Genomic DNA, 27,661 nt, shown 5'->3' with positions numbered 1-27,661 from the left:
TGTTACAAAATCTTCATGTGATCTTGACAAGATCATTGCAAGATCTCCATGTGATCTTTACAAGATCTTTATGAGATCTTTACTTCATCTTTACAGGATCTTTACAAGATCTCAATGAGATCTTTACAAGCTCTTCACAGTATATTCATGTGATCCTTATATGTTTTTTACAAGATCTTCATGAGATCAAAATGGGATCTTAACAAGATTATAACAAGATCTTTCTGAGATTTTTATGTAATCTTTGTGAGTCCATTAGATCCTCACTAAACCATGACATCATAACAAGATCTTTGTAAGGTCTTCGTTTGATTTTCACAAGATCTTTACAAGCTCTTCCCAAGTTCTTCAAATCTTCATGAGATCTTAACAAGACTTTTACAAGGTTTTCAAGAGACCATAATGAGGCCTTTGTGAGATTTTCATAAGAACATAACATGATCTTCCATGAGACTTGCTGAAACTATGAGGTCATCACACTAGGATCTCCTAACTGTACCATAATACATTGCAGAGGTGGGCCTCAAACTCCAAGGTCTCCCCATAGCTCCTCTCCCTAGAAGGCTTCCAGAGGGCTGGCCAATCAGAGTGAAGGGGGAGCCTTAAAGAGACAGCAGCTAAACGTAAAGTGTTTCAGACAGAGGCTTAAATAAGAGTTTAACAAAACACCCTGAGAGAGAAAAAATAGATTTTCATTGAGCAGTAAATCACATAAAGTTACTATGGGGGCACCAGAGGGACAGAATAAAGACTCTAGAACAATTGCCCCTCTTTAACGTTGTGGTATCTTTGCTCATTTGATTTAATCAAACTCATAAAGAGAGACTCATACATCAAATGTTTTACTGACTGAAGGGAGAGACGAAGGATTTCCTGTTAGTCCGTGGTTGACACTTCAACACTGAATCCTTTAACATTTATGAGACACCAAACAATCAGATTCAGACTCCTCTTTTCCTCTTAAAAAGTTCATAAAAGTTTAACGCTCGCAAAATGAACCTGACTATCAGACGCACTCCTGACCTCTTCCTCTGCTCGACTTCTCACCTGGGTTTTTACCTCTGAGGAGGATCTCTCCTGGGTGCTGCGGGCTGTCAGCACCAAGACCTAAAGGCCCCGCTTTGTGCTAAACCACAGGACTACAAGCACAGACGAAGGCATGAATGAATGTATGGAAAGAAGGATGTAGAGAGGGAATACCACATGATTCAAGAGACAGACTGTGACTCCGACTGAGCGAGGCTGTGGCTTAGAAGTAACAGGGTCAAAAAGGAGGTGCAGAGTCAGGAAGGAGGAGAAAGACAGGAGTCTCACTTCATCCCACACAGAGACGTATAGAAACAAGAGCAGACACATGAAAAGAGCCAGAGACAGAGAGAGGGTTCAAGGAGACACACACACACAGAGACACCTGTTTACCTTCCCAGACACAAACAGACGCACCTGTGCATCCACACACACACACACACACACACACACACACACACACACACACACACACACACACACATACACACACACACACAGACACACACCTTTGATGGTGCTGATGACCTGGTCCAGGTGTTTGGTGTCGTTGCGGTCTGGTCGACAGCTCGGGCTTATCTCCAGCGAGTAGTCTGGTCCATATTCTGTGAAAAACTGACACACACACACGCACACACACACACACACACACAGACAGCGAGCCAGTCATGATTGAAAGCTTTGATGTGTTGTAAATGTCTGTCTCTTTCTCTCTCTCTCCTCAGCAGCAGGGATCACTTTCTCCTTATTTGTCTCCGTTTTGAAGAATGCAGCTGCGTTCCTGGAGAATTTGGACGATGAGGAGTTTGGATTGTGAAACTTATAAATTCAAAACAGTTGAACTCATCAAAGGCTCTGAAACCATTCCTCTCTCCTCCACAAACATCTTTGGATTTTTTGAAGCAGATTTCTCAGATTTTTATCCTTGTTGTGGAACACATTACAGCAGATTGAAAGTAGATGTTTTATGGTCTCAGGGACAGAGTCCTGGGCTGTGTTTAAGGTGGAGGTGGTAATTATGAGACCTGTCTGACACAAGACAATATGTGGTCATGTTATTCAGCGCTGTATATAAATAAAAACAAGTAAATTGCACGTCATGTTATATTGATGTTCTGTTTTGTTTTATGTTATTGTATGGAGTAGGCCATCTAGTGGCTTGAAGTGGTAATAAAATTATTCTAAATTGTTTGGAACCTTGCTGTAGTTATGAAGTCAGCCACTTTCCTTACTTTTACCTGTTAGTATTAAGAAATTTGGAGTCCTGAGTGTTTTTAACAGAGATTACCTGAGATACGTCTGTGATGAGAGTTGAAATTTAATCTGAAGCCAAAATTATATAGAACGATGCTAACCGCTAGCATATCAATGCAATATCGCATATACTTTAGCATCAAGCTAGCACTATTTTGTTTATATGTTTTTTGGTAAATAAGAAGATCTATGCCATGTTAAGTGTATTGAATAGAATCTGCTGTGAGAGACTAATGTACATTTCTTCAGTAAAACTTCAAGCAGTAAATCCTGAATCAGAGTTTTCTTGGGAAACTGTTTTCATCTGCTAAGCTGAGATAGCTGGATGGGAATTATCCAAGTAAAGTTCAGTTGCTCCAGCATAATGTAAAGAATCCATAAAGGACTTGTTCAGAACAAAGGCTAATGATGTTGATGGATTGAAAATTTTCTTCTTGATTCTTAAAAGGAACTGGTTTTCGGTGCCCATCCCTATCCTCAGGACCTGGAACACATGTCGTGGAAGGTTTCTGGATTGTGTTGCAGCAACTAGTCACCGGGGCTTTGTCTTCGCCTATGAGTTCAGTTCATGGTTGTTTCAAGAAAGTGTTAGAGGTGCAGCATGGCTGTTGAATCCACTGGTATTTGCTGTTCAAACCCATTCCCTATTCTCCCCATGTGCCAAGGAACACAGGGAAACATTAACCTGCCGATTCCTCCAGCAATCAATGCTTTACACTTCTGTTTTTTTTGGGGGGGGAGCAGGATGACAAGCGGTTCAGTGCAATTCGTCTCAGTGCATAACGCATTTTTGGGGTTTTCCTTTGACTAAAACCAGGACAGGTCCCCAAATTAGTGACCCATACTGTCCCACTTTTTGGTACCTTCTGTTGGGCTGCAAGACATACCGATCCAACCCCAGAAAGTGGAGCTAGAAACTCTGCAATCTGTTGATTGGCGGAAAGAATCATCACTTTCTGCGTGACAGCAATAATAAAGAACACATAACCCTGACATGTTTAAATCTCCAGTCCACTTCCTGTAGAGAACTTCCTTTTTAGTTTGGAAAATGGCATCACCAAACAGGGTGAAACTGCTGTGCTGTCCGCACGAAACTGTGCCACATTTTTTTTCTTCTTTGTTGAATTTTTTTTTTAGCGGGGTACAATGCGTAGCAATGCTATCCCGCCACGTTATTAGGTAGCTGATGTGGCTATCGACGTCCAGCTTACACTACAAGAAGAGCACAGAAACATTGCTGTGGAAACACAAACAGGATCAGGCTTTACCGATCCAACCCGTACCAAACTGTACTGATCCAAACCAGACCACTTGGTGGACACAGGGCTTTTAATTATTCTGCTTAAAAATAGGGTTTGAAAGTATTCTTGTTACTTGTCAGTGAACACAATATTCAAACTGGGCTCCTCCCCTTGGATCAGTGCCAGCAGCAGCACACAGGGTAGAGACCGTGACTACATGAACACACTCACCAGCCCAGCAACCACCTGTAGCATCATGTTTCTACATGAAAGGCTTGAGAGCCATGCACCTGACTCAGCATGTTAGCACAAGCCTGGGTAGCAGACAGCCAACTCAGGTCATCACATAAGGATCTCCTAACTGGTTCATGACACGTTGCAGGGCCGGGCCTCAAACACCAAGGACTAACCATAGCTCCGGCCCTGTAAGGCCCTTTTTTTAAACCAGTAAATAAGCATAATTTAATCTCAGGGTAGCCAAAAGTTATCTATATTTAGTTAAAGTTATCCTCAATCACTGGATTACTACAGTAATTTAGGACGAGGTATCACCAGGACTCTACTCCACTTTAAAAGCCAGCTCTGCAGTTGTTGGTCTGAGTATCGGACAGTTTTAGAATGCCTGGAGGAAAAAAGCTGCAGGATTACAATTTTCAACAGTTTATCCCAACAGAGCCATCAATGCTCATGCCAAATTATGCAGCGGTCCATCAGACAGTTGAAGGGATATTCCACTGGAAACCACAAACACAAACCTTATGGTGGCAGAGAGAAACATCAAGGCTCCATCAGTGTCCATGGGATTCAGTTTCTGGGCACAAAGGAGGTCTGTACAAACTTTTATGGCAACCCGTCCCATATGCAACAAGAGAAAGATCAGGGCTTCACATGGAAACATGTTTGATATTGTTTGTTATCCTCTCTGAACCCTTTGTGTTGTCTGGAGGTTGCATTAACACAAATAAATGGAGGAAAAAGTTGAGTCTGGTTCATGTAGAGAGGAGAAATACAAAGCAGAACAAAGAAGACCCTCTCCACAGCCAGGGCCTCACCAACCCTGAAAACAAAAAAGGGTTGAGATGATTTCAACAAATACCAAAGACTCCTGGCATTTCATGCAGAGTCAGACTAATTCCATGAAACAGAACCAGCCAAAACGCGGGAGGAAAAAAAAGAATAGAAAAACAGGTGGAAATCCAGAGAACGGGTTCAACCAGAAGTTAAAACCAGAGCATGTCCGTTAAACAAACATATTTGCAGGGAGTTTTCAGGCCTTGACTCAGTGCCATGAGAGCAAAACAAACTCAGAGGCCAGCTCCAACCACAAGTGCGTCAGTCCGCTGGAGTGGCTGTTGTGAAAGCCTTGGACTGCAAGGACACAGCCGAACACGCAGAGCAGGTCTCTGACTGACTGAGGGCTCAAACAAGTGATGGATCTTCCTTCTAAATCAACACACGCGCCAAGTTTATCTCAAGAGTTCAATGCTTCCCTTTCCTTCCAAATTATCTGTCTCAAGTTGATGGTAAGAGTTCATGTTTGACACAGGCCTCTCTATACATAACAACCAACATCAACGATGGTAAGACAGATATCCCATTACAGCAGAGTGTTAGTTCATGTTTTCACACTGGGTCATTGTTTCTAGTCTTCATCTGAAGCAAAACTAAATAGCTATAAATTCAAATCTCTAAACTGGATAGCATGATATACAACCATACAATAATAAAATGTGAGATAAGATAAACAAAAAATAATAACAAACAATATTGTACTATTCTCAACCTATAGATACGATATGATAAAAAAAACCTTTTCTATCAATATCCTGTAAGACATGACGTAAAGACACAATATGACACAAAAAGAAACAAAAATAAACCTACTAATAGGAAACAAAATGATACCAGAGGCTCCATAAGTTGCCAAAACTTGCCACAGGGTGTGGTATGATGCCAAAGGGTGCCATAAATTGTCAAAGGATACCTGAGGTTTCCACAGGTTGAAATAGGATGCCATAGAATGCAATAGGTTTCCATGCTATAGGATGCTGCATGGTATCATAAGTTACCAAGGTTGCCACAGGTTGCCAAAAGATGCCATAGAATGCAACAAAAGGCCTTAGATTGCCATAGGTTACCAAAGGATGCCATAGGAGCAACAGGATACTAAGGGCTCTAATTTCATGGTGCAGCGCAGGGGGTACAAGCCTGGTGCAACCCGCGCAGAGTTAATTTTGTGCGGCACCCTGCCAATTTGACAGGGGGAGGTGTCAGCAGATTCATGTTGGTGCAGTGACAATTTCGTGTCAAAAAAAGTGCGCTGAAAGCTCGCCAGCTCCAACCTGGTCTATCCTCGGCACAAAGCGGAGCGCACCCCACGCAGCTGTAATTTGGTGACAGGCGCACATGTGTGCACATGTCATCAAAGCCTCAGAGGCAGGTTTCCAGAGTGTCAGGCACATTTTAATGCAGTAAACAATCACAGGAATCACTATTTAATGTAACCGTCTGAACCAGCATATACATTTATATCTATATTAACTGTCCCGTCACATCTGATGTCAGATTAAAGCCGTTTGTCATAATGGAAAGTTAACCTGACGGCAGCTGGAAGTTTGATTCACATCTTACAATAAAACAATAAACAGCCTTAACATCTGATACTGAGTATATATCTGGTTCTCTTATTTCATTTAATTCAAAGAAAAGAGGGAGAGAAAAGATGAAGAAAAAAGAGACAAAATAAATGTTTGTCACTCAGAATTTACTCGTGATTTCCCATATTTCTCTGTTTTCCTCTTTATTTTTAACGTGATCTAAAAAGATGGAGTAAGGAGGATGAGGTGGAGACACTGGGAGAGTATACAGTATATCACCAAAGGCTCTGCTTGGCGATGACAAACCAGGAGTGCAGGTGGATCAAAAGTATTCTGAATGGATAAGCCAGCTGTGTAACTGTCTCTTCATTTTGTTCTCCTATTAATGACAAAGGAACAGATTACATCTGTCCTCCGATGCGCCCCGCTGTCCATTCTCCTGCTGCAGGGACAGCGGCTCTGACCGTCTCCGCTGCCGGCTCTTTCCAGCACACTGTTTCCACGGTGCTGGGGATCACTCAGACCAATCAGACGCTGCACCTCGGCCGCAGAGCATTTAATGGTGAGGACAGGCGCTCATTTGATTGCTGAAAACAGCGCTCTGCTGCGTTAACCCATTCACGGCTTTTCCCCTCCCTCTCTGCCATTTGCGCGGAGGGAGGCGTGGATGCGCTCCTCTGCGCCTTGACTGTGCCTCTCTTGGCACTGCAGGAAACTTGCAAAGTGTGCCGGTCACGCCCTGTCCGCGTGGCGAAGGCCGGTGCAGGGCAGGCGCGCCTGCGCTTGCGCTTGGTCTACGAAATTAGAGCCCTAAATGTTGCCATAGGATGCCATAAATTGTCATAGGATACCATAAGACATGACAGGATGATATAGGTTGCCATATGATCTACCTTCAATTGTAAATATACCAGTATTCTGTAAATATTCCTGATGCACATTTTATCCCAGCCCTTTTTTTTACATCTACATCTTTTTATTTATCTTTTTTTGTTGTCATGTTTGTGTCTACCTCTTGTGCTAAAGAAAACAACTGCCGGAGTCAAATTCCTTGTATGTGTAGCATACTTGGCAATAAAAACCTATTCTGATTCTGATTCTGATGATGCTATTGGATGCTATGGGATGTCATAGACAGCCATATGTTGCCATAGGATGCTACAGAATGCCATGGATACAAATGATTACTGTAATTTGCCATAGGATGCCTTAGGATGCAACAGGTTGCCAAAGGATACCATATGATGCCACAAGATGCAGCAGGATGTGATGACAGGCTGCAGTTTGATATGACACACTGGCATTTGTCAGTGATTATTCATTTAAAGGCAGTTTGTTTGAGCTCATATTGGGGTTTTAAAGTGAAGACCTACATAAAGCAAAACTTATTCCACAGCATCAGAGACTCATTTCTACTTGCCAGAATCATCCTTAAAACTTTACCGTCGTGTTCGTAGAATTTTTAAACTATTTCATTTTACAAATGGGGACATCAGCTGTTCATAGACTGAGGAACCATCAGTTTCATACTTTACAATGATTTCAAATATTCAAAGTATCTCATCACAAATTCCATTAAGTTCAACATGACATATTTTGACCGCTAGTTTTAATAGAAAAATCCCCTAAAGCTCAAATTGATAGAAAGCTTGATATAATTGCCCTCAGAGAGCGGAGAGTCTGCTGAAGCTTTCTGCGAGCTGGACCACTTTATACGTACACAAAAACTCAATTTGATGGTGTATCAGAAAATGATTTGGAGAATAATTTCAGTGGGGTTATCTCTTCTCCAAGTTTCATGGAAATTGGGATGGTAGATTTTTGTCGTCCTGCAAATAAACCGGAAACTCGACCTTACCATGGAAATGGAGATAACTTTACTTCTGCTTAATTTTGACTTTTCAGTCTTTGAAATCCCTAAGATGTCAGTTTTCTCTCCTCAGATATTCAAAGCTGATTGGTTAAATGTCTGAGGCTTTACTGCCAGGGTCATCGAAGAGACGAGGGTCTATTGTTTGTGGTTGGAGGTCTTTAGTGGATTAGAGGGATGTCATTAGAGACGACTTCAGACGGCTTTAACACACACACACACACACACACACACACACACACACACACACACACACACACACACACACACACACACACACACACACACACACACACACACACACACACAGGCCTGAACAGATGTACACAAACACACAGCTGAAGCAACATGCAGTAGGAGGATACTTCAGTGATCCTGGGAGACAAAGACGACTCTGTCTCTCTTTATTAACCCTGTATGTGTGTGTTTGAGTCACACACTGTTTGTGTTTGTGTGCATGCATACAAAGGTAAAAGTAGGAGAATTTGTGTGTTTGTGTCTGTCTGTTTCCAATTATCTCCGATGAGTTTCTGTGTCTTACCTCCTGTTTCAACAGAGCTCAACATGAGGGATGTTAATAAACACACACACACACACACACACACACACACACACACACACACACACACACACACACACACACACACACACACACACACACACACACACACACACACACACACACACTCCCTCCAATGTATTCCCATGAACCCAGTGCTCTGCCTCCTGCTGTCCACCAACACACGCACACATGGACACACTGTACACGCACACACACACTTTTCTGCTTGCTTGTTATGCTTGGATGACCATGGAGAGAAGAGAGAGGATGAAGAGGAGGGTGAATGAGAGAGGCTCACACACTCCAGCAAGAAACACTTCCCTATAATGTGTGTTTGACACCGTTTATCCTCCTTAGATCACAAACGTTCAGATTTGAAAAAGCTCAACCACAGTTTTAAAGGGAGAGAGACTGCAGCGTCACCTGGACGAGGTCGGGAGACAGAAAAGTCCGACTGACTGGCTCCAGAGATTTGAGCAGAGACACACCAGAGATTAATCGAGAGAGGTCTTAGATTATTTACCCTGGTTCCTGAGCGTGGACCCTCTGCTCATCACTCACTGTTTGAGTCAACATGAGAAACTCTGGCCTTCATACACAGAGAGCTGAGTCTGTCTACAGATTTATCTTAAAGTTAGATTGAAAAAATGGTTGCATCTCACAAAGTTCAGATTACACTCACAGTGGAAGAAATATGATGGATGGAAACATTTGGCAGTCAACCACCAACACTTTTTTCTACTTTTCTATACTTCTTATAGTCTTTATATTTCTTCACATTTTTAATTTTACATTCTATTATCACTATTATATTTTTATTGTTATTGCATTACTGCACTTTTTTGTGAGCTGCTGTGGCAAAAAAAAATTCCCCCCAGGGGGATCAACAAAGAATATTCTATTCTATTCTATTCTATTCTATTCTATTCTATTCTATTCTATTCTATTCTATTCTATTCTATTCTATTTTGTCTCATAATTGTCATCATTAAAAAAAAAAGAAAATGTGAGAGTGGTCCAGCTGCAGACTCCCACTCTCAGTGGATTCTCTTGGAGGCTCAACCCCTTCAGGTATGGAAGTTTGTGAGCAGTAACAGAAACATTGTTTGCAGATCAGTATCTTCAGTCAAGCCACTACTCTGCAGTGGCTCCAACACCACAGCCTGCAGAGTCACCTGAGGGAAGGCCTGGACCCCAGCCTGGACCAGCACCTCAGCCTGGACCAAAACCACAACGTAGACCAACATCTTAACCATAGCCTGGACCACAGCCTGTCAAGTCACCAATATAACCCCAGCCAGCAGAAACTGACAAAAAGTCTGTTTCTGCTGCCACACTTGCCAGGTTGGAGACTGACCTCTGCCAGGCCAGATAGGACCTGTAGAATCTCAAACACCAGTAGGCTGAGGAAAAATCTAAGCTCCTGGGCCAACATAGAGAGGACAGCCACAGAAAGTCAGAGCAGCTAAAATTGGCTCAGTAGGAGGTGGACAGGTCTCGGCTCCACACAGAGCAGAGAGATACCTCCAGGTTGAAGGCTTCTCTGAAACAAGCCCAGGAAGATCTGGAAAAACAACAGGCCCATTGGCAGCAGGAGAAGATCTCTCTCCTGGAGACTATAAGCAACCGGCAGACTCCAGTGAGGGAGGACCAAGAGGGAGAAACACCAACTATCAGCGTGGAGAAGTTTTAAGATCCTGGATGGTCAAATAGCTGAGCTAGCTGTAGCAGCCCAGGTAGCTAATCATGGAATTCACAGTTTTTGTGCGGTCCGATTTCTCAAATGTCATGTTTAGTCTTCAAAATCAACACTAGAATACATGTTGGTGTTTGTTATTTTCAGCATTATTTGTTCAAATAATCATTAAAACATGACAAAGCTGTTTAAAAACTATTTAAATAATTAATTTAGTATTCTGGGGTTGTACGCCAAACTGAACTGACAACCATGATGAAATCTGAACCATGGATTTTGTGAACCCTGAACCTAATGAAGACCTTTACAGGAGACTCTGATGGTTTCCTAAATTACAGTCTAGCCCATGAGTCCTCCACATGGCCAGCAGTCTCTGAGGTAATGCTGTCCCAAAGTCTGTCCAAAGTCTGTCAAAGTAGTTCATGAGAAGTTTATCTGACCTCACCGGAGCAGAAAGTGCCAACAGCAGGATGTCACACCTCCCTTCCTGCTCTGTTCTCCTGTCTGATTCAGTTTGTAGTCTGGGTTTGTTAGATCTAAAGCCCCTTATTACCCCCATGTCTCTGTGAGCAGAGTTAAGGCCTGAGTAAAGTGGAGTCTATGTGTTTGCGTATTTTCTTCACTGGTTCAGCTTCATTACTCATTTAGTGTTTGTTTGTGCAAGCAGATTGTGTTCTGCATGAGCTGAAAGGCAGAGCAGTTATGTCTAAATGTGTGTTTGCATGCATGAGCCCATCTGTGGACAGAAATGTGTGTGTGAGTGTGTGTGTGTGTGTGTTTATTTTTACAGCCATCAGCAGGATCTCCAGTTATGAAGGATGCTGAGCTGCACAGCGGAGGGGAAAACGTCTCTGAAAACAAATGGACTGTGTCGGCTATCAAGCTGCTATCTAATAAATGTTTTCAACCAGGAGAGAAAAAAACGACCCGTGGTTTAGTCACATAAAACACGTACGCATCCCTCTGCATCTGGACACGCTCCAAAACATCAACCTCCAGTCAATTTAAAGTTTCAAGCTTCACTTTCAATCCTTTGCAGCTAAGGCAGACTATTGATGACTAAAACAAATCATGGAAACTTAGAAGGTAGGGCTGCACCAAACGGCCTGAAACTAATATGTCAATATTTTGATGCATGATATACATCTCAATATTCTGATTTCTTCTCTACTTCACTGTTTAAATGTTCAGTTCAACCCTCTGAGCTATAAAATGACCCCTGTGTGATGATTCAAGCAGAACCTTCAGTTGTCTTTACGTAGTTACATATTTTCAGTTCCATTTCCATAGTTCAGGATATTGTTGTTTGTGCTGAAAGGGCTCCGATAGTGACTTCTGTCTCTGAGCCTGGGGTCTGGTTGTAGTTTGGGGATTCTCCTCCTCCCTCTGTTTGCTTTGCTGCTCAGAGTTCTCTTTTTAGTGTTTTAACATGTTTGTATGAACCTTTTTTGTTTTGTGAAAACATTGCAGCATTTTGGTAGTCAGCTGTAAAACAGCATCCAAATATTCTCCTCTCTGCAATGCACAGCTGAGTGCTGTGACTGAGCGGCAACACTCACAGTAGAGCGGGGCGGGGACAGAGTTTGCAGAGAAAAGAAAATGAAACTTAAGGGTAGTCTACTCGACAATGGTTTTAGGATGAGACACAAAGGTATTGTTGCGTTTCAGCCATAGACTGTGTAAAACATGGACGTAGTCTCTGGGACGTCACTTGTATGTTCCTGATACCACATAATGAAGCCAATCTGCAGCCATATTGGATATGACGCCAGCTGTGAGTTTCCTTTTTAAGAGCTACAGGTCGACTGTCAGTCGCATGAGCTGAGCTGTGTCTCTGATTGGACAACCAAATGATCCTAATATCTTTGAAACCCCCGAGTTAGAAAAGAAAATTCGCCCCCAACACAGTGTGCCGATAGTGAAATCAGCGTTTCAGACCCAAACTGTTTTTTTTGACCCAGGCTGTAAATATGCTTTGGAAATGCTGTTAAAGTCTGTCTTTTTGGCTGGGTGTGTCAGTGACTTCTGGTCTTTCTGCAGCCAGCCTGAAGTGGATTCTTGATGAACAGTAACTTTAACTCTTCCACATAAGCTTCATCTTCACTAACCAGACGTTACCCCTTGGTTTCAGCCTCGTGTTTATCTAGAAACAGCGTCTTAGCCTACCTAAAGCGAAAACTTCTGAAAACGGCCTCCAGAGTGGAACATTTTCGAAACGCCGCAGCCATCATTCCTGTGAAAACAGCAAGCTAGAGTTTTCAGTGGAAACACTGAGGTCATGCCCTGCTTTGCACATGCACGCAGAACAGTACAACAGTACTGGTAAAATACAACAGTACCATTGTCACGATCGTCTTCCATGTTGAGCTTGTGCTGCTGAATCTGCAGAATCTGCTGACTGTCTTTAACAAAATGAGCATCTGTTGCTCCACTTCTGCTCTTAGTATTCACCAACAGACCAGATGATCAGCCCAACTCTACTTCAGAGGAGATCTACCTAAAGCTGCTTCTAGACAAGACAGTTACAGTGCCAACCACAGGGCTGGAATGCTCACTGCAGTGTTTTCAGTCCCTCAGTGTTTCCATGTAAATACAGATTTCCAGTGTGTATTTTTTGTTTTTTTGTTTTGGGAAGAAACCATAGACTGTATAAAACATGGACGTGGTCTCGCCGACATCACCCGTCTGTTTCTGAAACGGAAAATGAAGCACATTGACTATAGCAGCCATATTGGTAGTGGCAAGGGCTTCACGTACAGCCATAGGGCACCTGTCAGTCACATGACCCTCAGCTGTGCCTCTTATTGGGGGAGCTCGCGATCTTAATATCCTCCAAACAGCCAAGTTAGAAAAAAAATTCACCCCCCGTACAGTGTGTGCTGATAGTAAAATTAGCGACTCCGACAGGAGACGTTTTTTGAACCAGGCTGTAAATAGGTTAATTTCTGCTTTGAAAATGGCTTTTTTTGGCTTGGTGTGTGTGTGACTTCCAGTACTTCTGGAGCCAGCCTCAAGCGAACACTCCAGAAACAGCAGATTTTAGCACTTCCGCGTTGTCTCATATTCCCAGACCAGAGGTTGCCTCTTAGATGAAACATTGTAAATGGGGCTTTCCGAATTCTGTCAAAAGTACCGGGTACCGATTCATGTAAATTCAAAAGGTACCATGTTTAGGTACCTAAATTTATCCTTGTGACTGTGAGGAAGTGGAAGAGTAGAGGATTTTTCATACTGGACACGAACACAGCATTACAAGGTTATATGTTGAAGAATACATATGTCAAATTGAAAAGAATTTAAATTTTATTATTAAAAAAGTTGATATTTTTTACCACATAAACACACAAAAGTACCGAAAATTGGCACCGCTGAGTACCGATACCGATTGCCAGGTACCAGGTATTGGTACCATATCGTTTCAAACATGAAAGGTACCCATCCCTACAGAAGGGTCCCTAAAAATGGGACAGCTGGTCTTGGTTATTTGGTGATCTGTCCTGGGATTAGTCAGTGGAAAGACCATGATATGCATGCCATACCAAGAAAAACCAAACTGAACCACTTGGTGGAAACGGGACTATACATGCAGCAAAGAATATCCAAAAAAGCAGCTACACTTTGGAAAACAAGCCCAAAAACCCATAACCTACGGCCGAAGAGATGGGCAAGCTACTGTTTTCCCTCCTCTCCAAATACAAAAACATGCATGGCCGGGAGAGATTTCTGGGTGGGTGGGGGGGTGTGCTGCTTGCTATGAGAGAAGCACCAGCAGAGAGTAAAAGAAGAGAAACTCCAAAAAGAATTACAAACTGACATCTTTAAATATTTACATGCCATTTTTTATCTAATGGTTGTGACACAGTCATTCAATACATTTTGTGCAACAACCTGCGACACATCGAGAATATTTTCAATATATCATCCTACTCTAAGATTTTTTTGTGTGTCCCAAAAGGCTTAAACACAACGGATATATCTCATTACTTTGGACACAGAAACTGTTTGGTTTGATTCCCAAAACATCCAAAACTATTGGTCATGATCACTTTTCTTCACATGTCTTCAGAAAGCAAGCAACAGAAACTAATTTTCAGAGCGGTCCCCTGAGGCAGTTTTCACTACATTTTTGGGAAAAACAACAAAAACCCAAAGGCTCAGAACTGGAAAGACAAAGTGTTAGTTTTATGAATACAAGGCTGCAGAGTTTATAAAAACATCTTCCCTAACAGGAAAATTAGAGTCAAGATAAGAAACGATAAAGGATGATTCATCCGTCATGCAGAATCAAACCCGTCCATGAACTTGAAAGAAAAACAGACGCTAAAAACCAACACAGTCATGACTCCCTGAAGGAAACCAGGCAGGAAACCAACTCTCTCGGCTCATTGTTGGAACGTCCCAACATCCACCAGCTCCTTTCAGCACCATGCTCCAATCAAACAATCCACAACGCACAGATTCTGATTGGCTGATATCGATAAGATATGTATGGGAGGCAGAATTCCCATGTCAGTTTGTAAACAGACGTATTTCCCCTTTGCAAACGCACATTTTTGCTCATTCCACTGATGCGATGTTTCCGGCAATTGAGCCAGTGACTCTGGGAGCCAACACATCCCTGACGGCAGCAAGGGGGCACGGCGGGAAGCGGCAGCAGACAGGAAGAAAGGAAGTAGGAAGTAAAGAGGCGGGACGCTTCCCCGCTGCCAATCTGGGAGCAGAGACGTCCTCCCTTCCTGTGTGGCTCAGAGACAGACACACGTGGGTATTTTCTCCTGCTGCTCTCACTCAAAGTTTCTGATGATGAATGATTGATTTTGTCACAAAGGGAAAGAGAAAACTGAGACGACAGCAGAAGCAGAACCAAATATCAGCAGGACAGAAAGAGTCTGTATAACAAAAACATCCCTGTGCCAGTTTCCTTTGTGGAGTATTTATAGCACATACACTGAGTGTTTCACGACAGGAAGAGCAGAAAGAGACTGAAAAAAGCCAGGGTACTGTATGTAACAAAGGACATGAGCTGGATTCACACCAGAAACACTGTGAGGACACGGTCTGTGTGTTGGCCCCGCTGAGGCAGCAGGGCAGCCGCAGGAAGTTTGGATCTGTGGTTTGTTTTTTTCGGAGCAGCGCGGCCGGGAGGAACCAAACTGCTGGGAAATGTCCGAGAACAGAGTTTGAGCAGAGGAGGGGTTTGTTTTGTTAAAGGTTGAGTTATGATGAAAACCCAACAGACAGACAGTTTGCCAAATCCTTTTTGGTTCTTTAATAACTTTTAATCTCCTCTGTCTCTGTCAGTGACGTGTGGAGGATGAAAACACTGACTGAAGCCTGACGACACACAGAAGAAACATTAAAACTACAAGAAACTTCAAAATAATGGTTGTAAACTTTTGCATTGATAAAACAAGATCTTCACAAGATCTGACATAGAACTTTGGGAGTTCTAAACAAGATCTTCACAAAATCTTAAAGTGATCTTAAAACTTCTCAGGATTTTCAAGAAGTCATCAGGTGAGCCTGACGAGATCTTCACAAAATCTTTAGATCTTATAGAAAATCTCACCAGATTTTCAAGAGCTACTCAGGACAGCTTAACAAGATCTTGATTAGGTCTTTATGAGATTTTCGCATGATTTTTTCAAGACTGTCACCAGATCTACAACAGATTTTTAAGAGCTTTTCATGAGATCCTCATGAGGTCTTCACAAAATGCTGGTACAACATTCTAAAAAGGTCTTCAAGAGATCTTCAGGAGATCAAGAAGACATCTTAACAAGAGAGTTCTACAAGAGATATTAAAAAGAGGTCTATAAGAGATCTTTTCAAGATTCTCATAAGATCCTCATAAGATCCTCAAGTGAACATCGTGATCTTTCAGAGGTCTTATAGAGACCTTTATGATCTACTGAGATTTTCAACAGGTCTTAAAAAGATCTTTTCAAGATCTTCACAAGACTTTAACAAAGTGGTTATAAAATCCTCATGAGATCTTCACATGATCATCATGAGATTTTAAAGGTATCTCCAAGAGGTCTTCACAAGATCTTCACAAATCCTTATGAGAATATAATGAGATCTCAACCCAATATAAGAGAGCCCTTAAATTAAAAAAAAGAGAATTTAAAAAGAGATCTTTTCGAGATCCCCATGAGAGCTTCAAAATATCATCATGAGATTTAAAGAGGTCTTAAAGAGATCTTCACATGATCTTCACAAATCTTCAGGAGGTTTTAATAAGATGTTAAAAAGATCTAGAGGAGATCTTAGCAAGATTTTCACAAGTTCTACAAAAGCTTTTGAAGATGTCTGCGGCGTTTCCACTGACTTATCCCGGGACAGATCCCTAATAACCGAGACGAGCCATACCACTTTTTGGGACCCTTTCATACGGGTGCCAGACTGAACCGACCCGCAATGAAAGATGAAGCTACAACACTGCAGACCATTGATTGGCCAAAAGAATCGTCACTTACCCAGACAGCTGCTGTATTTCTCCTGGAGGCTCACAGACTTCACTGGAACAAAGTTTGATTGCACTTTGTAACAGAGAGCTACATGTCAATCACAGAGAGGACAAAATGCTGCATCTCTTCCATCTGTGCTCTTTGTTTACGGTGTCATGTTTTTCTTCTTTGTTGGATTTAATAGCGGGGTGAACTGTGTTGCGCTGCTACAGCGTCATGCTATTGTTAAACCGCTGTGGCTTCCGGCATCCGGCCTACACGCTGCCTACCACGAGAGGGCACAGTTTGCTGTGGAAACGCAATTGGAATCAGGCTCAACTCTACCAAACCATCCCAAACCATACTGGACCAACCCGAACTTCTTGGTGGAAATGCGGCTTCAGAGATTTTTATGAGATCTCAACGGGATTTTCATTAGATTTTAATTAGATCTTCATGAGACCTTCCCCAGACTTTCATGAGATCTTCACAAGATCTTTATGAGATCCTAACAAGCCTTCAATGAGGTTGTCATGAGCTCTTCACATGTTTGTCATGAGATTTTAAAGAGGTCTTAAAGAGATCTGTATGAGACCTTTACAAGATCTTCATGAGATTTTAATGAGATCCAAACAAGAACTTGACAAGATCTTCACAAGATTTTAACAAAATCTTCACGAGATCATCAAGAGATCTTTTAAAGAGAGCTCAAAGAGACCTTTAGGAGACTTTCTGAACAGATGGTGTCATCACACATTAATCATCTAACCTGTTCATGACATGTTGGGGGGCAGAGCCCTTTGACACCATTTGTGTTCAAGCTTAAAGAGACAGCAGTTAAGACAAAGACAGAGGCTGAAATGTAATGATGTTCATGTTATCAGAAACCCTGATGGGTCATCTCAGTATTTGTAGTCTTTCTTTTACTACCTCGAAGTGATAACAGGCTCAGAGCTCTGTGTTTTATGAAATCTGACAAATATTTCTTTACTTATCGTATTTTGTTAAGGATTTCAGTCTCACATAGATCAGCACCAAAAAAGTCAAAAACGGCCCAACACGGGTCAGCCAAAGAAATGTTTTTCATGCTATTTTGTCTTCAGAGGAGGATTCTCCAAATAAACTCATGAACCAATAATAATGCAGCATCTGTGATGGTATGATCTCTCTCTTCTGTTCCCACAGAGCTTTCCTGAGCTATCAGCTCCTCTTACATCCAGTGTAACGTCAAAAGAAGACAACACGTAAACAACAAATAGATGTTCTCAGTGGATTTGGAGTCCAGCAGAACGTAGTTCCCCTGAATAACCAAGTGGGTTATGAAAACACTGCCCAACAGCCAGCCAATCAGAAACACTAACTAACCTTTGACCTCAGAGCTATTCTTAGACAGTCCCATGTTGCTGCCCTCTGATTCGCACGCAGATTGTCTCCACTGCTTTCACACAATGAGGGTCAGGAGGGATCAGCGAACAGCTTCCAGACAATACAAGTCAACAGGGAAGGTTAATGACTTTCGATGTGACGGCTTGATTCCCGCCTCCAGCTACAAAAGCAGCTCTTACTGGTGTTTTTATAAGATAGTGAAGTCCAACAGGAGCAGGCCCATTGTGTGGGTTATCTGAGGTGTAATATTTAGTCTGCTATCAGTGGGTATCACAGCACTATTGTTTCATGTGACTGGAGCAGCCTGATTGATGTTTGTGTTTATTAGACCACTATTTGAATCATTTAATCTGGGACAAAAACCAAACTAAAGAAAAAAACGATCCTCATACAAACATTAAATACCAACGCTGAGTTTGTTTGCTCAGATTTTAGGAGCAGATAAAACAAACAGATTGAAGCTTTTCCAAACGAAACGAAGGCTCGTGTTTCCTTTATGTCAGTTTGATAGACGTTTGTCAGTTACTCTGTTTTGTTTCACATATCTTTTGAATAATTTTCAGGGTACACAAAAATGAAAGGGGTTAGGGCTGCTTTGACAGCCTGAAAGGCCTTGACAAAACTCTTAGAGACATTAAAACTTGTTTTGCTTAAATTAACAAATCCAAACAGACACTGTTTGAAGTGGGCATCTGACTTGCTGTTAAATTAAAAAAAAAAGTATTATTGTTGGCTTTGAGTGTGTTTTAGCTGTCAGGTAAAGCTATTATGCTCTACAACTTGGTGCAAACAGGCACAGATGATGGATGCCGGATGAAGATAGAACATTCCAGAGGTCCAGGGACTTTGCAAGGTATCCATCCACAGTGAGGACGCGGTCACACCACACAGATCGTTTGGCCAGTGTGGCCACAAGTGTGCAGTCCTTCATTCACTTCTCTGCTTTGGCACACTTCAGAGAGGTGGGCTTCAGTGCGGGCCTTTGCAGTGGCTTCTTGTAGTTTTAAAAAACTATTATTGAAATAAAGATTTTTTATTTATTTATTTATTTATTATTATTATTATTTATTATTATTTATTCCCTTTGGTGAAGCTGCTTCTGGACAAGGTGGTTATACTGCCAACTACAGGCCGTGACATGCTTACTACAGCATTTTCAGTCCTTCTATGTTTCGTGTAAAGGCAGATTTTTTTTTTTTTTTTTTCTGATGAAACGTCGTCTGAATAGGGTCTGTGACTATTTGGTCTGTGAAATAAAAGAACAAGGTAGAGACCTGATCTTAAGCTGTTTGAGAGGGAATCTGAAATTCGTCAATTAACTCAGACATGGCTCCATCTCTGCATCTTCATACTTTAGACGAAGGTATGAAGATGTCGCTGTTTCAGTGCGAAAAGCTGTTTGGGGCTTTTAGAAACAGCTTCACCTGGCTTTGACAGCTCTGTCCCTAAAGCTTGTCTCCTTTTAAGAGTCAACAAAAGGAAGTGTGTTTTGCTGAAAGGCCTCAGTTGTTGTCTAAAACCCGTTTCCACCAAGTGGTTCAGTTCAGTTCATCTCAGTACAACACGCACCTTGTGGCATTTCCTTTGACTAAAACCAGAAAAGGTCCCCAAAATACCGACCCATACCGTCCCACTTTTTGGTCCCCTTCTGTTGGGCTGCCAGACATACTGATCTGACCCCAGAAGTTGGAGCTAGAGACACTGCTGTCTGATGATTGGTGGGAAGAATCATCACTTCCTGTGTGACAGTGGTAATAAAGAACAACACATAATCCTGACATGTTTGAATCTTTGTTTGGACAATGGCGTCACCAAACACTGTGAAATTGCTGTCCAATCAAAACTGTGTGGTGTTTTTCTTCTTTGTTGGATTTATTAGCGGGGTAAACTGTGTTGTGCTGCTATGCCATCATGCTATCACATAATGCTGCCTTCCAATAAGGGCAGCATTATTGGCTGCAGAAACACAAACAGGATTAGACTTTACTGATCCAACCCGTACCAACTGTACTGATCCAAACCTGACCACTTGATGGAAACAGGGCTTTAGGACTTAAGGTCTTCAGTCCTGTAGTCAGACAATCAATCAATGCACAATAACTATCAGACCAATAATTATCAGGTCGATAACAAGAAATTATTACGTCATGCCCATCGGTCCGATATTATGACGACTAGCCTCGATAACATTTGTATTTTTGTCAGCACGGCAGTGCCCTGCTCCCGTAATAAGACCTGAAGGGCCTGCAGTGAATGCTGAGTTTATGCCGTCAGCATGACAAAAAACCTCTCTGACAGGGAAATTCAAAGAGTACCCCCTTCATGTCAGAATAAAAAATTTTTAACACCCTCCAGGTTTTCTTTTCTGTTATGAACTCTCTAATTTATTTATGGTCTAGATACAATGAAGTTTTTTTTATGTTGTGGTTGTTTTAACTTATATCATTATTAATTTAATTTAATTTAATTTAATTTTATTCAATTTTATTTTATTTAATCTTTTTATTCATTTTTCCCTACCAAAATTATACTTTAATTCATCAGTTTTCAGTATACTTGATATAACCACAAACTTGGATATATGTCTACACAGAAACATATTTGGTTTGGACTTGTTTGCACTCTTTCATTCTTTCATTTTGTGTGGGAAGGGGCATATGCATGTAAATGTAAATGCATATTTTTTTATTATGTTACTTCCCCTGAATTTCTAACTTTTGATACAAAATTTGCTTTTCATTTATTTACTTTATTTTATTTTTCTTTAAATTGCTCACAAAAAAGTTATTTATTTATTTATTTATTTTTATTTCTACCACATTGTATAACAATGGTCTGAAAATAACATGCCATACTTGTTTTACTGTTTTTCCTTGTTTCTGAAAAATGAATGTAACTTTGTCTCGCTGAAAAACATATTTTCACTTTGCATTGAATAAAAACTTAAATATTAAAAAAAAAAAAAAAAAACTTTTTAACATGGTCATAATTCCAGGCAAGCTCCATGAGGATGAAGAGGTAGCAGCTTGAAAGCTATGAGAATGCCCAGGATGCTAGAGACGCTAGTAACGTAAAGCCAACCATAAAGAAGCCACCCGGACCTACACACTCTTAAAAAAATCCAAGAAATTTGCCAGACATGACCCACGGGCAGTCCCTAAAAAAATTTGGAGTTGCTTCAGCACATCTTTCTTTGATCGCGGACATTGGTTTAAGTTTTGAGTTTCTCTTCCAGCGAGCTGCTCACTGTTACAAAACTCTGTGTACCAATTCATCATTCAGACTTTAAGAGATGTAACACAGTGAAAACAGGATTATTTACCGAGGTGCAACTCCACCTGAGTTCACTTGTTTTAATAAATCAGGACCAGGCTCTGAGTCCAGCTTCTTAACAAACAGCTTCCTTCACTTGTTTCTTCCACACCGAGAGCAATTAATCACCCAAAGAAACAAAAAAGAGTTATAAAACAAGGCCTGTGCATTATCTAACTGTAATGAATGTGTGCATTCATGTGTTTTTTGTCTACAGTAAGGCACACACACACTCTCACACACACTCAGAAAGGAAAGGGCACAAAGGTAGTTTTTGTTCCCTGTGTCGCTGGAACTCCAGCTTTGCTTGGTCATCATGGATAAATGCCCCTCTTATCGAGCACAACAGGCACAGACAGGGCCAAGAACACACACACACACACACACACACACACACACACACACACACACACACACACACACACACACACACACAGTGAAAAGTTGTGCAGGGCTAAAACTTTTGAGAACGACCTCCAAAGAAGATCAATATTAGCCACCAAATTGGAAAAAGAAGCGTTTTAAAACCCTACTTCAGAGAATCCATTAGTGTTTGAGTCTTATGTTTCTGATTTTAAAGAGAAGTGTGTGTGTGTGTGTGTGTGTGTGTGTGTGTGTGTGTGTGAGTGTGTGTGTCCTCGTCTACATCATCTGTGGCAGCTGCCCTGCACTGATAGTTGCTTTGTTTTCAGTGAGAGCTCCTTAATGAGGTCAAAGGCTATTTAGGGCCATTGGATGCTGACGAGGAGGAACAAGAGGCACCTTCATCACGCTCACAACACACACACACTAAAACACACATATACACACACTCAAGCACTCACAACTATTCATTACATTTGACCAAGACAAGGTCCAAACCTCGGGGTGGAAAAAAGAGACTCTTTGTGTGTGAGCTCTGAGGACAGATGGCTGGACGAACTCTATTTGATTTTCCTGTTAGCAGAATGAGAAAACAAGACAACACGTCCTCTCTTTGACAAACAGCCATCACGCTGAACTTAGACACTACGGGTTTTCAAACAGATCAGCACCACTTTGAGAGTTTACATGAGTTACAGTGACCTGAGCTCCATGCTGTCTGGACTTCAGGAGGACTGCCTCCAGGAGACTCACCTCAATCACCTCAATCTGACACATCTGAAAGGTCAAAGAAAACTTAAAAGAAGCCAGATTTACATAAAATAACAACACTTTATGAGCGGTTTGCAGAGTGTGGATACAGTTAGTAGAGCTAGCACCAGTGGCCCTTTAATAACTTTTTATATATTCATTTAAACCAGGACTCTAACGCTTTACTAACAGAATTAATTAAAGGATGAAGGCATTTTAGCACAGTTTTTTGAACTCCAGACAACATGGAACATTTCTGGCATGGTAACCGTAGTGATGCACAATGTGGACAGGGCCCTTTTAACAAACAACAAGAAAGGTGAGCCAGCATTCCCTGTCAATGGATGAAAAATGTTATTTTTTCATTTATTTTTTCATTCATGACAGGGTAGACCCTGGGCTGGTCGCCAGTCAATCACAGGTCTGACACAAACCTGTCTGACCACCAAGTGGTCTGGTTTGGATCAGTACAGTTTTGTACAGGTTGGATCGGTAAAGCCTGATCTTCTTCGTGTCTCCACAGCCAACCGTACCCTTCTTGGTAGGTGGCTCCCAATGGCTGCGTCAGCTACATAACATTGTGACAGCATAGCAGCACGACACAATGTACCCCCCAATAAATCCAACAAAGAAGAAAAACGCCACACAGTTTGGACAGCAGGCTGTTTGGCGACGCCATTTTCCAAAGATTGAGAAAGTTCCCTTCAGGAAGTGGACTGGAGTTATAAGACTGATTCTATCATTAGGGTACATTTCAAGTTCATGGAGTATACTTATCAATTTTACTAAACATTAATTTCGAGCAATGAGCATTTTTACTGTGGGTCATTTGGCTGATTTTTCACTTTCATGTAATACAGAAATTTAACAGGTTCCATCATTTAGCAAACGGCTTATTGATGACGACTACCACCGAAAGATGCATTTGCGGGAAGGTCTGTAAGAACAAGTGTGGCCGGGTGATACACCAGGGCGGAATGAAATGCTTGGTGCAGGAAAGCGTGACACAGGGCACAGGAGCAGCTCCTGGTGAGACGACGGAGGGCCCAGAACCTCCAAGTGCCAAACTCTCCTGCTGCCAGCAAAACATGCCATCAAATGGTCTCCCGCTAGCCAGCACAGAGTGTGGCACCAATTTGATGAGGATGCAGTCAGAATCAGAAAATCAACAGCGAAGGGGAGTATCGACAGATGGCTCCAGACCATGACCACAATCATTGTCGCATTTGAAGCAGAAAGGTTTGGTGTGGAAGAAGGCAAGTCCAGCAGACCCAATAACACCATTGACCGAAGGGCTGGGTAAATCCATCAACTGCGGCAAGAGTAACAGACTCTTACAAAACAGCACAAGGCAGCAACCAAGGAGGAGAGACCAACACTAGTTGAGCCCTGGGACATCATCAGGACAAAGCTGATGACACTGCGCACCACCTGGAAAGAAGTCCAGAAGGTAGGTGCTTCTGCCAGAGCCAAATCAGCCCAAGTGGAGTGCCCTACAAAGTGTACAAAAGCTGCCCTGAGCTCCTCAGAATCCTTTGGAGAATCCTACGAGCAGTTTGGCGCAGAGGAACCGTCGCAGAGCAGTGGAGGCAAGCTGAGGGGTCTGGATACCAAAAGAAGAAAATTCCATTAGGCTGGAGCAGTTCAGATCAATCTCGCTTCTCAGCATCAAAGGAAAAATCTTCTTTAGCACCCTATCCAGGAGACTGACTGACTTCCTCCTCAAAAATGCCTACATTGACCCCTCAGTCCAGAAAGGCAGCATACCTGGAGTGCCAGGATGCCTCGAACATACGGGAGTGGGAACTCAGCTGATCAGAGAGGCGCGAGAGGGGAAAGGAGACTTGGTGGTGCTTTGGCTTGACCTTGCCAATGCATATGGCTCCATACCCCATAAGCTGGTTGAGACTGCACTCGATAGACACCATGTCCCCAGGAAGATCAAGGACCTCATGCTGGACTACTATGGGGACTTCAGGCTTAGAGTCCTTTCTGGGAGCGCAACATCCGATCGGCATTAGCTCCAAAAGGGGATTTTAACTGGGTGCACCATCTCAGTTAGACTCTTTGCCCTTGCCATGAACATGGTGGTCAAGGCAGCCGAAGGCATATGCAGAGGTCCTCCGTCCAAGTCTGGCACGCGGCAACCTCCAATAAGAGCCTTCAAGGATGACCTTACTGTCACCACTAAATCGGTGCCAGGGGGAAGATGGATCTTCCAGGGCCTAGAAAAACTCATTTCCTGGGCAAGAATGAGTTTCAAAACAACAAAATCCAGGGCGATGGTACCGAAGACGGGAAAAGTCATAGACAAGTTTTGCTTCTATGTGGCTAGAACAGCAATCTCATCAGTAACTGAGAAGCCAGTCAGGGACACTGCAGCCATCCACAAAGCCATCAGGGAGCTTGAGACATGGCTTTGTGGATCGATGGTATACAAGTCAGGATTGTGATTTAAGGCGTGGATCTAACAGCATGGCGTCCTTCCCCGGGTACTCTGGCCTCTGTCGATGTACGAGGTTGCACTGTCAACAGTGGAAACCCTGGAGAGGAAAATCAGCAGTTACCTCCGCAGGTGGCTGGGCCTATCTCGTAGTCTCTGCAGCTCAGCATTGTGTGGGAAAACAAATAAGCTCCAGCTCCCTTTCAGTAGCTGCGACAAGGAGTTCAGAGTCGACTGGACAACAGAGGCTTTGCTCTATTGGGACTCCAAGGATGCAAAAGTTGCATCAGCGGGCATCATGGTGGGAACAGGCAGGAAGTGGAGAGCTCAGGAAGACCTTGAAGCAGCAGAATCCTGGCTGAGGCACAGAGCATCGACGGGCACAGTGGCAACTGGGCATGCAGGGTTGGGCACCTGCCCTCAGCCTCGCTATGAGAAGGCTCAAGGCAAGCACAAACATCAGCTAGTCCTGAAGGATAAGATAAGATAAGATAAGTCATACTTTATTAATCCCCGGAGGGAAATTCAAGTTGTTTGGGCACTCTTCCAAGCAAAGAATTGTACACTCTGATGGCTGCAGGGAGGAATGATCTTCGGAACCTCTCGGTCCTGCAGCGCACAGAGGTAAGGCGTCCCCTGCTGCTGATCCTCTGGACTATGATGTTGTGAAGTGGGTGATCAGAGTGACGGATGATGGCCTCCACTTTCTTCTGTGTATACCTTTCCACCACAGCCTCCAGTGAGTCCAAACTGGATCCAACCACAGAGCTAGCTCTCTTCACCAGTTTTTCCAGTCGCCTCTTGTCCTTCTGCTTTAAACTATTTCCCCAGCAGACTGCACCATAAAACAAAGCACTGGCTACCACGGACTGATAAAACATCTGCAGCAGCTTTCCACAGACATCAATTGATCTGAGCTTCCTTAAGAAAAAGAGACGGCTCTGCCCCTTCTTAAAGAGTGCATCTGTATTAAGGGACCAGTCCAACTTGTTGTCCAGATGTACACCAAGATATTTGTAGGTTGGCACCACCTCCACGTCCACCCCATGGATGTTAACTGGCTGATGGCAGAGCCCAGACTTTCGGAAATCCACAATCATTTCCTTTGTTTTTGAGGTGTTCAGTAGGAGACAATTTCTATGACTCCAGTCACAGAAAGCTTTTATCAGATCCCTGTATTCAGATTCCTGTCCATTTTGGATACACGCCACAATAGCAGTGTCATCGGAGTATTTTTGGATGTGGCAGGACTCAGAGTTGTATTTGAAGTCTGCAGTATAAAGTGTGAATAGGAATGGAGCCAGAACAGTTCCTTGTGGAGCCCCCGTGCTGCTCATGACCGTCCCAGAGACGCAGTTTCCCAACCTGACAAACTGTGGCCTCTCTGTGAGATAGTCTGTGATCCAGGAGACAAAGGATGGGTTCACTCCTATGTCTTTGAGCTTATCTCTCAATATCATGGGCTGGATGGTGTTAAATGCACTTGAAAAATCAAAGAACATAATTCTTACATAGGTGCCAGGTTCTTCTAGATAGCACAGGGCACGGTGGAGCATGTATGTAACTGCATCATCCACTCCAATATGATTTCTATATGCAAACTGCAGAGGTTCTAGTGTGTCTTTGACCTCAAGTCTCAACAGACGTAAAAGCAGCCTCTCAAAGGTTTTCATAACATGTGAGGTGAGGGCAACTGGTCTGTAGTCGTTGAGTTCAGCTGGGCATTTGAGTTTTGGTACCGGCACAATACAAGATGTTTTCCACAGAGCCGGGACCTGACCCAACTGTAGACTCAGGTTGAAGATCCTCTGAAGGGGTTCACACAATTGGGCAGCACAGTCCTTAAGCAGTCTTGGACACACACCATCTGGACCAGCAGCCTTCCCTGAGCACAGTCTTCCTAACTCTAACCTCACTCCTAAAGCTGTGACAGACGGTGACGGTTGAAGAGGCACAGGTGTAAGAGGGGATGTAGCAGGAGTGGTGGAGAGACACAGATGTGTAGAAGGAGCAGCAGTAGAAGAGGAAGTGGTCGCTGTGTCAAACTTGTTGAAGAACTGGTTGAATTCATTAGCACGTTCAACATCACCCACAATTGGCTGCCTTGTCTTTGTGTTATAACCAGAGATGTTGTTGATTCCTCTCCACACCTCCCGCATGTTATTATTTTGTAGTTGTCTCTCAATTTTCTTTTTATATTTCACCTTAGCCTCCCTTAATCTCCTCTTCAGCACTTTTTGCACCAGTTTGAGCCGTTCTTTGTCGCCATCTCTAAAGGCTTCCTTTTTCTGATTGAGGATATCCTTGATGTCACTTGTGATCCAGGGTTTGTTATTGGGGAAACGGAGTACAGTCTTTGATGGTATGATATTGTCTTTACAGAAGTTGATGTATTCAGTAAAACAGTCAACCTGTTTATCAATATCTATACTATTTTCATCTGTTTCTAACAATACATTCCAGTCTGTGCACTCAAAGCAGTCTCTCAGAGCCTCACTGGCCTCAGGTGTCCATTTTCTAATTGTTACAGTAGTTGCATGCTGCCTCAATACGCAGGGTCTGTAACAAGACTGAAGTAAAACCAGATTGTGATCCGACCTGCCCAGTGGTGGTAATGCAGTGGCACTGTATGCATCTTTGACGTTGGCATATAGAAGATCAAGTGTTCTGTTCACTCTGGTTGGGCAATTAACAAACTGTTTAAATCCAGTG

General features: G+C 42.7%; 1 protein-coding gene across 1 annotated transcript in view; it reads right to left on the bottom strand.

The window, feature by feature from the left end:
- hdac8 (histone deacetylase 8) overlaps positions 1-27,661 on the bottom strand; it is a 92,364-nt gene that overhangs the window by 14,997 nt on the left and 49,706 nt on the right. The window contains exon 10 of the mRNA XM_074662192.1: positions 1,536-1,641. Within this exon, the coding sequence (XP_074518293.1) occupies positions 1,536-1,641 (106 nt within the window). The remainder of the gene's footprint in view (positions 1-1,535; positions 1,642-27,661) is intronic.

Source organism: Halichoeres trimaculatus, unplaced genomic scaffold (genome assembly GCF_033239565.1).
Source record: "Halichoeres trimaculatus isolate MK-OKI-2021-1 unplaced genomic scaffold, fHalTri1.1 fHalTri1_scaffold_22, whole genome shotgun sequence".
Lineage (NCBI taxonomy): Eukaryota > Metazoa > Chordata > Actinopteri > Labriformes > Labridae > Halichoeres > Halichoeres trimaculatus.
Note: the sequence above shows the minus strand (reverse complement) of the source record. Positions and strands in the feature narration are given on the sequence as shown.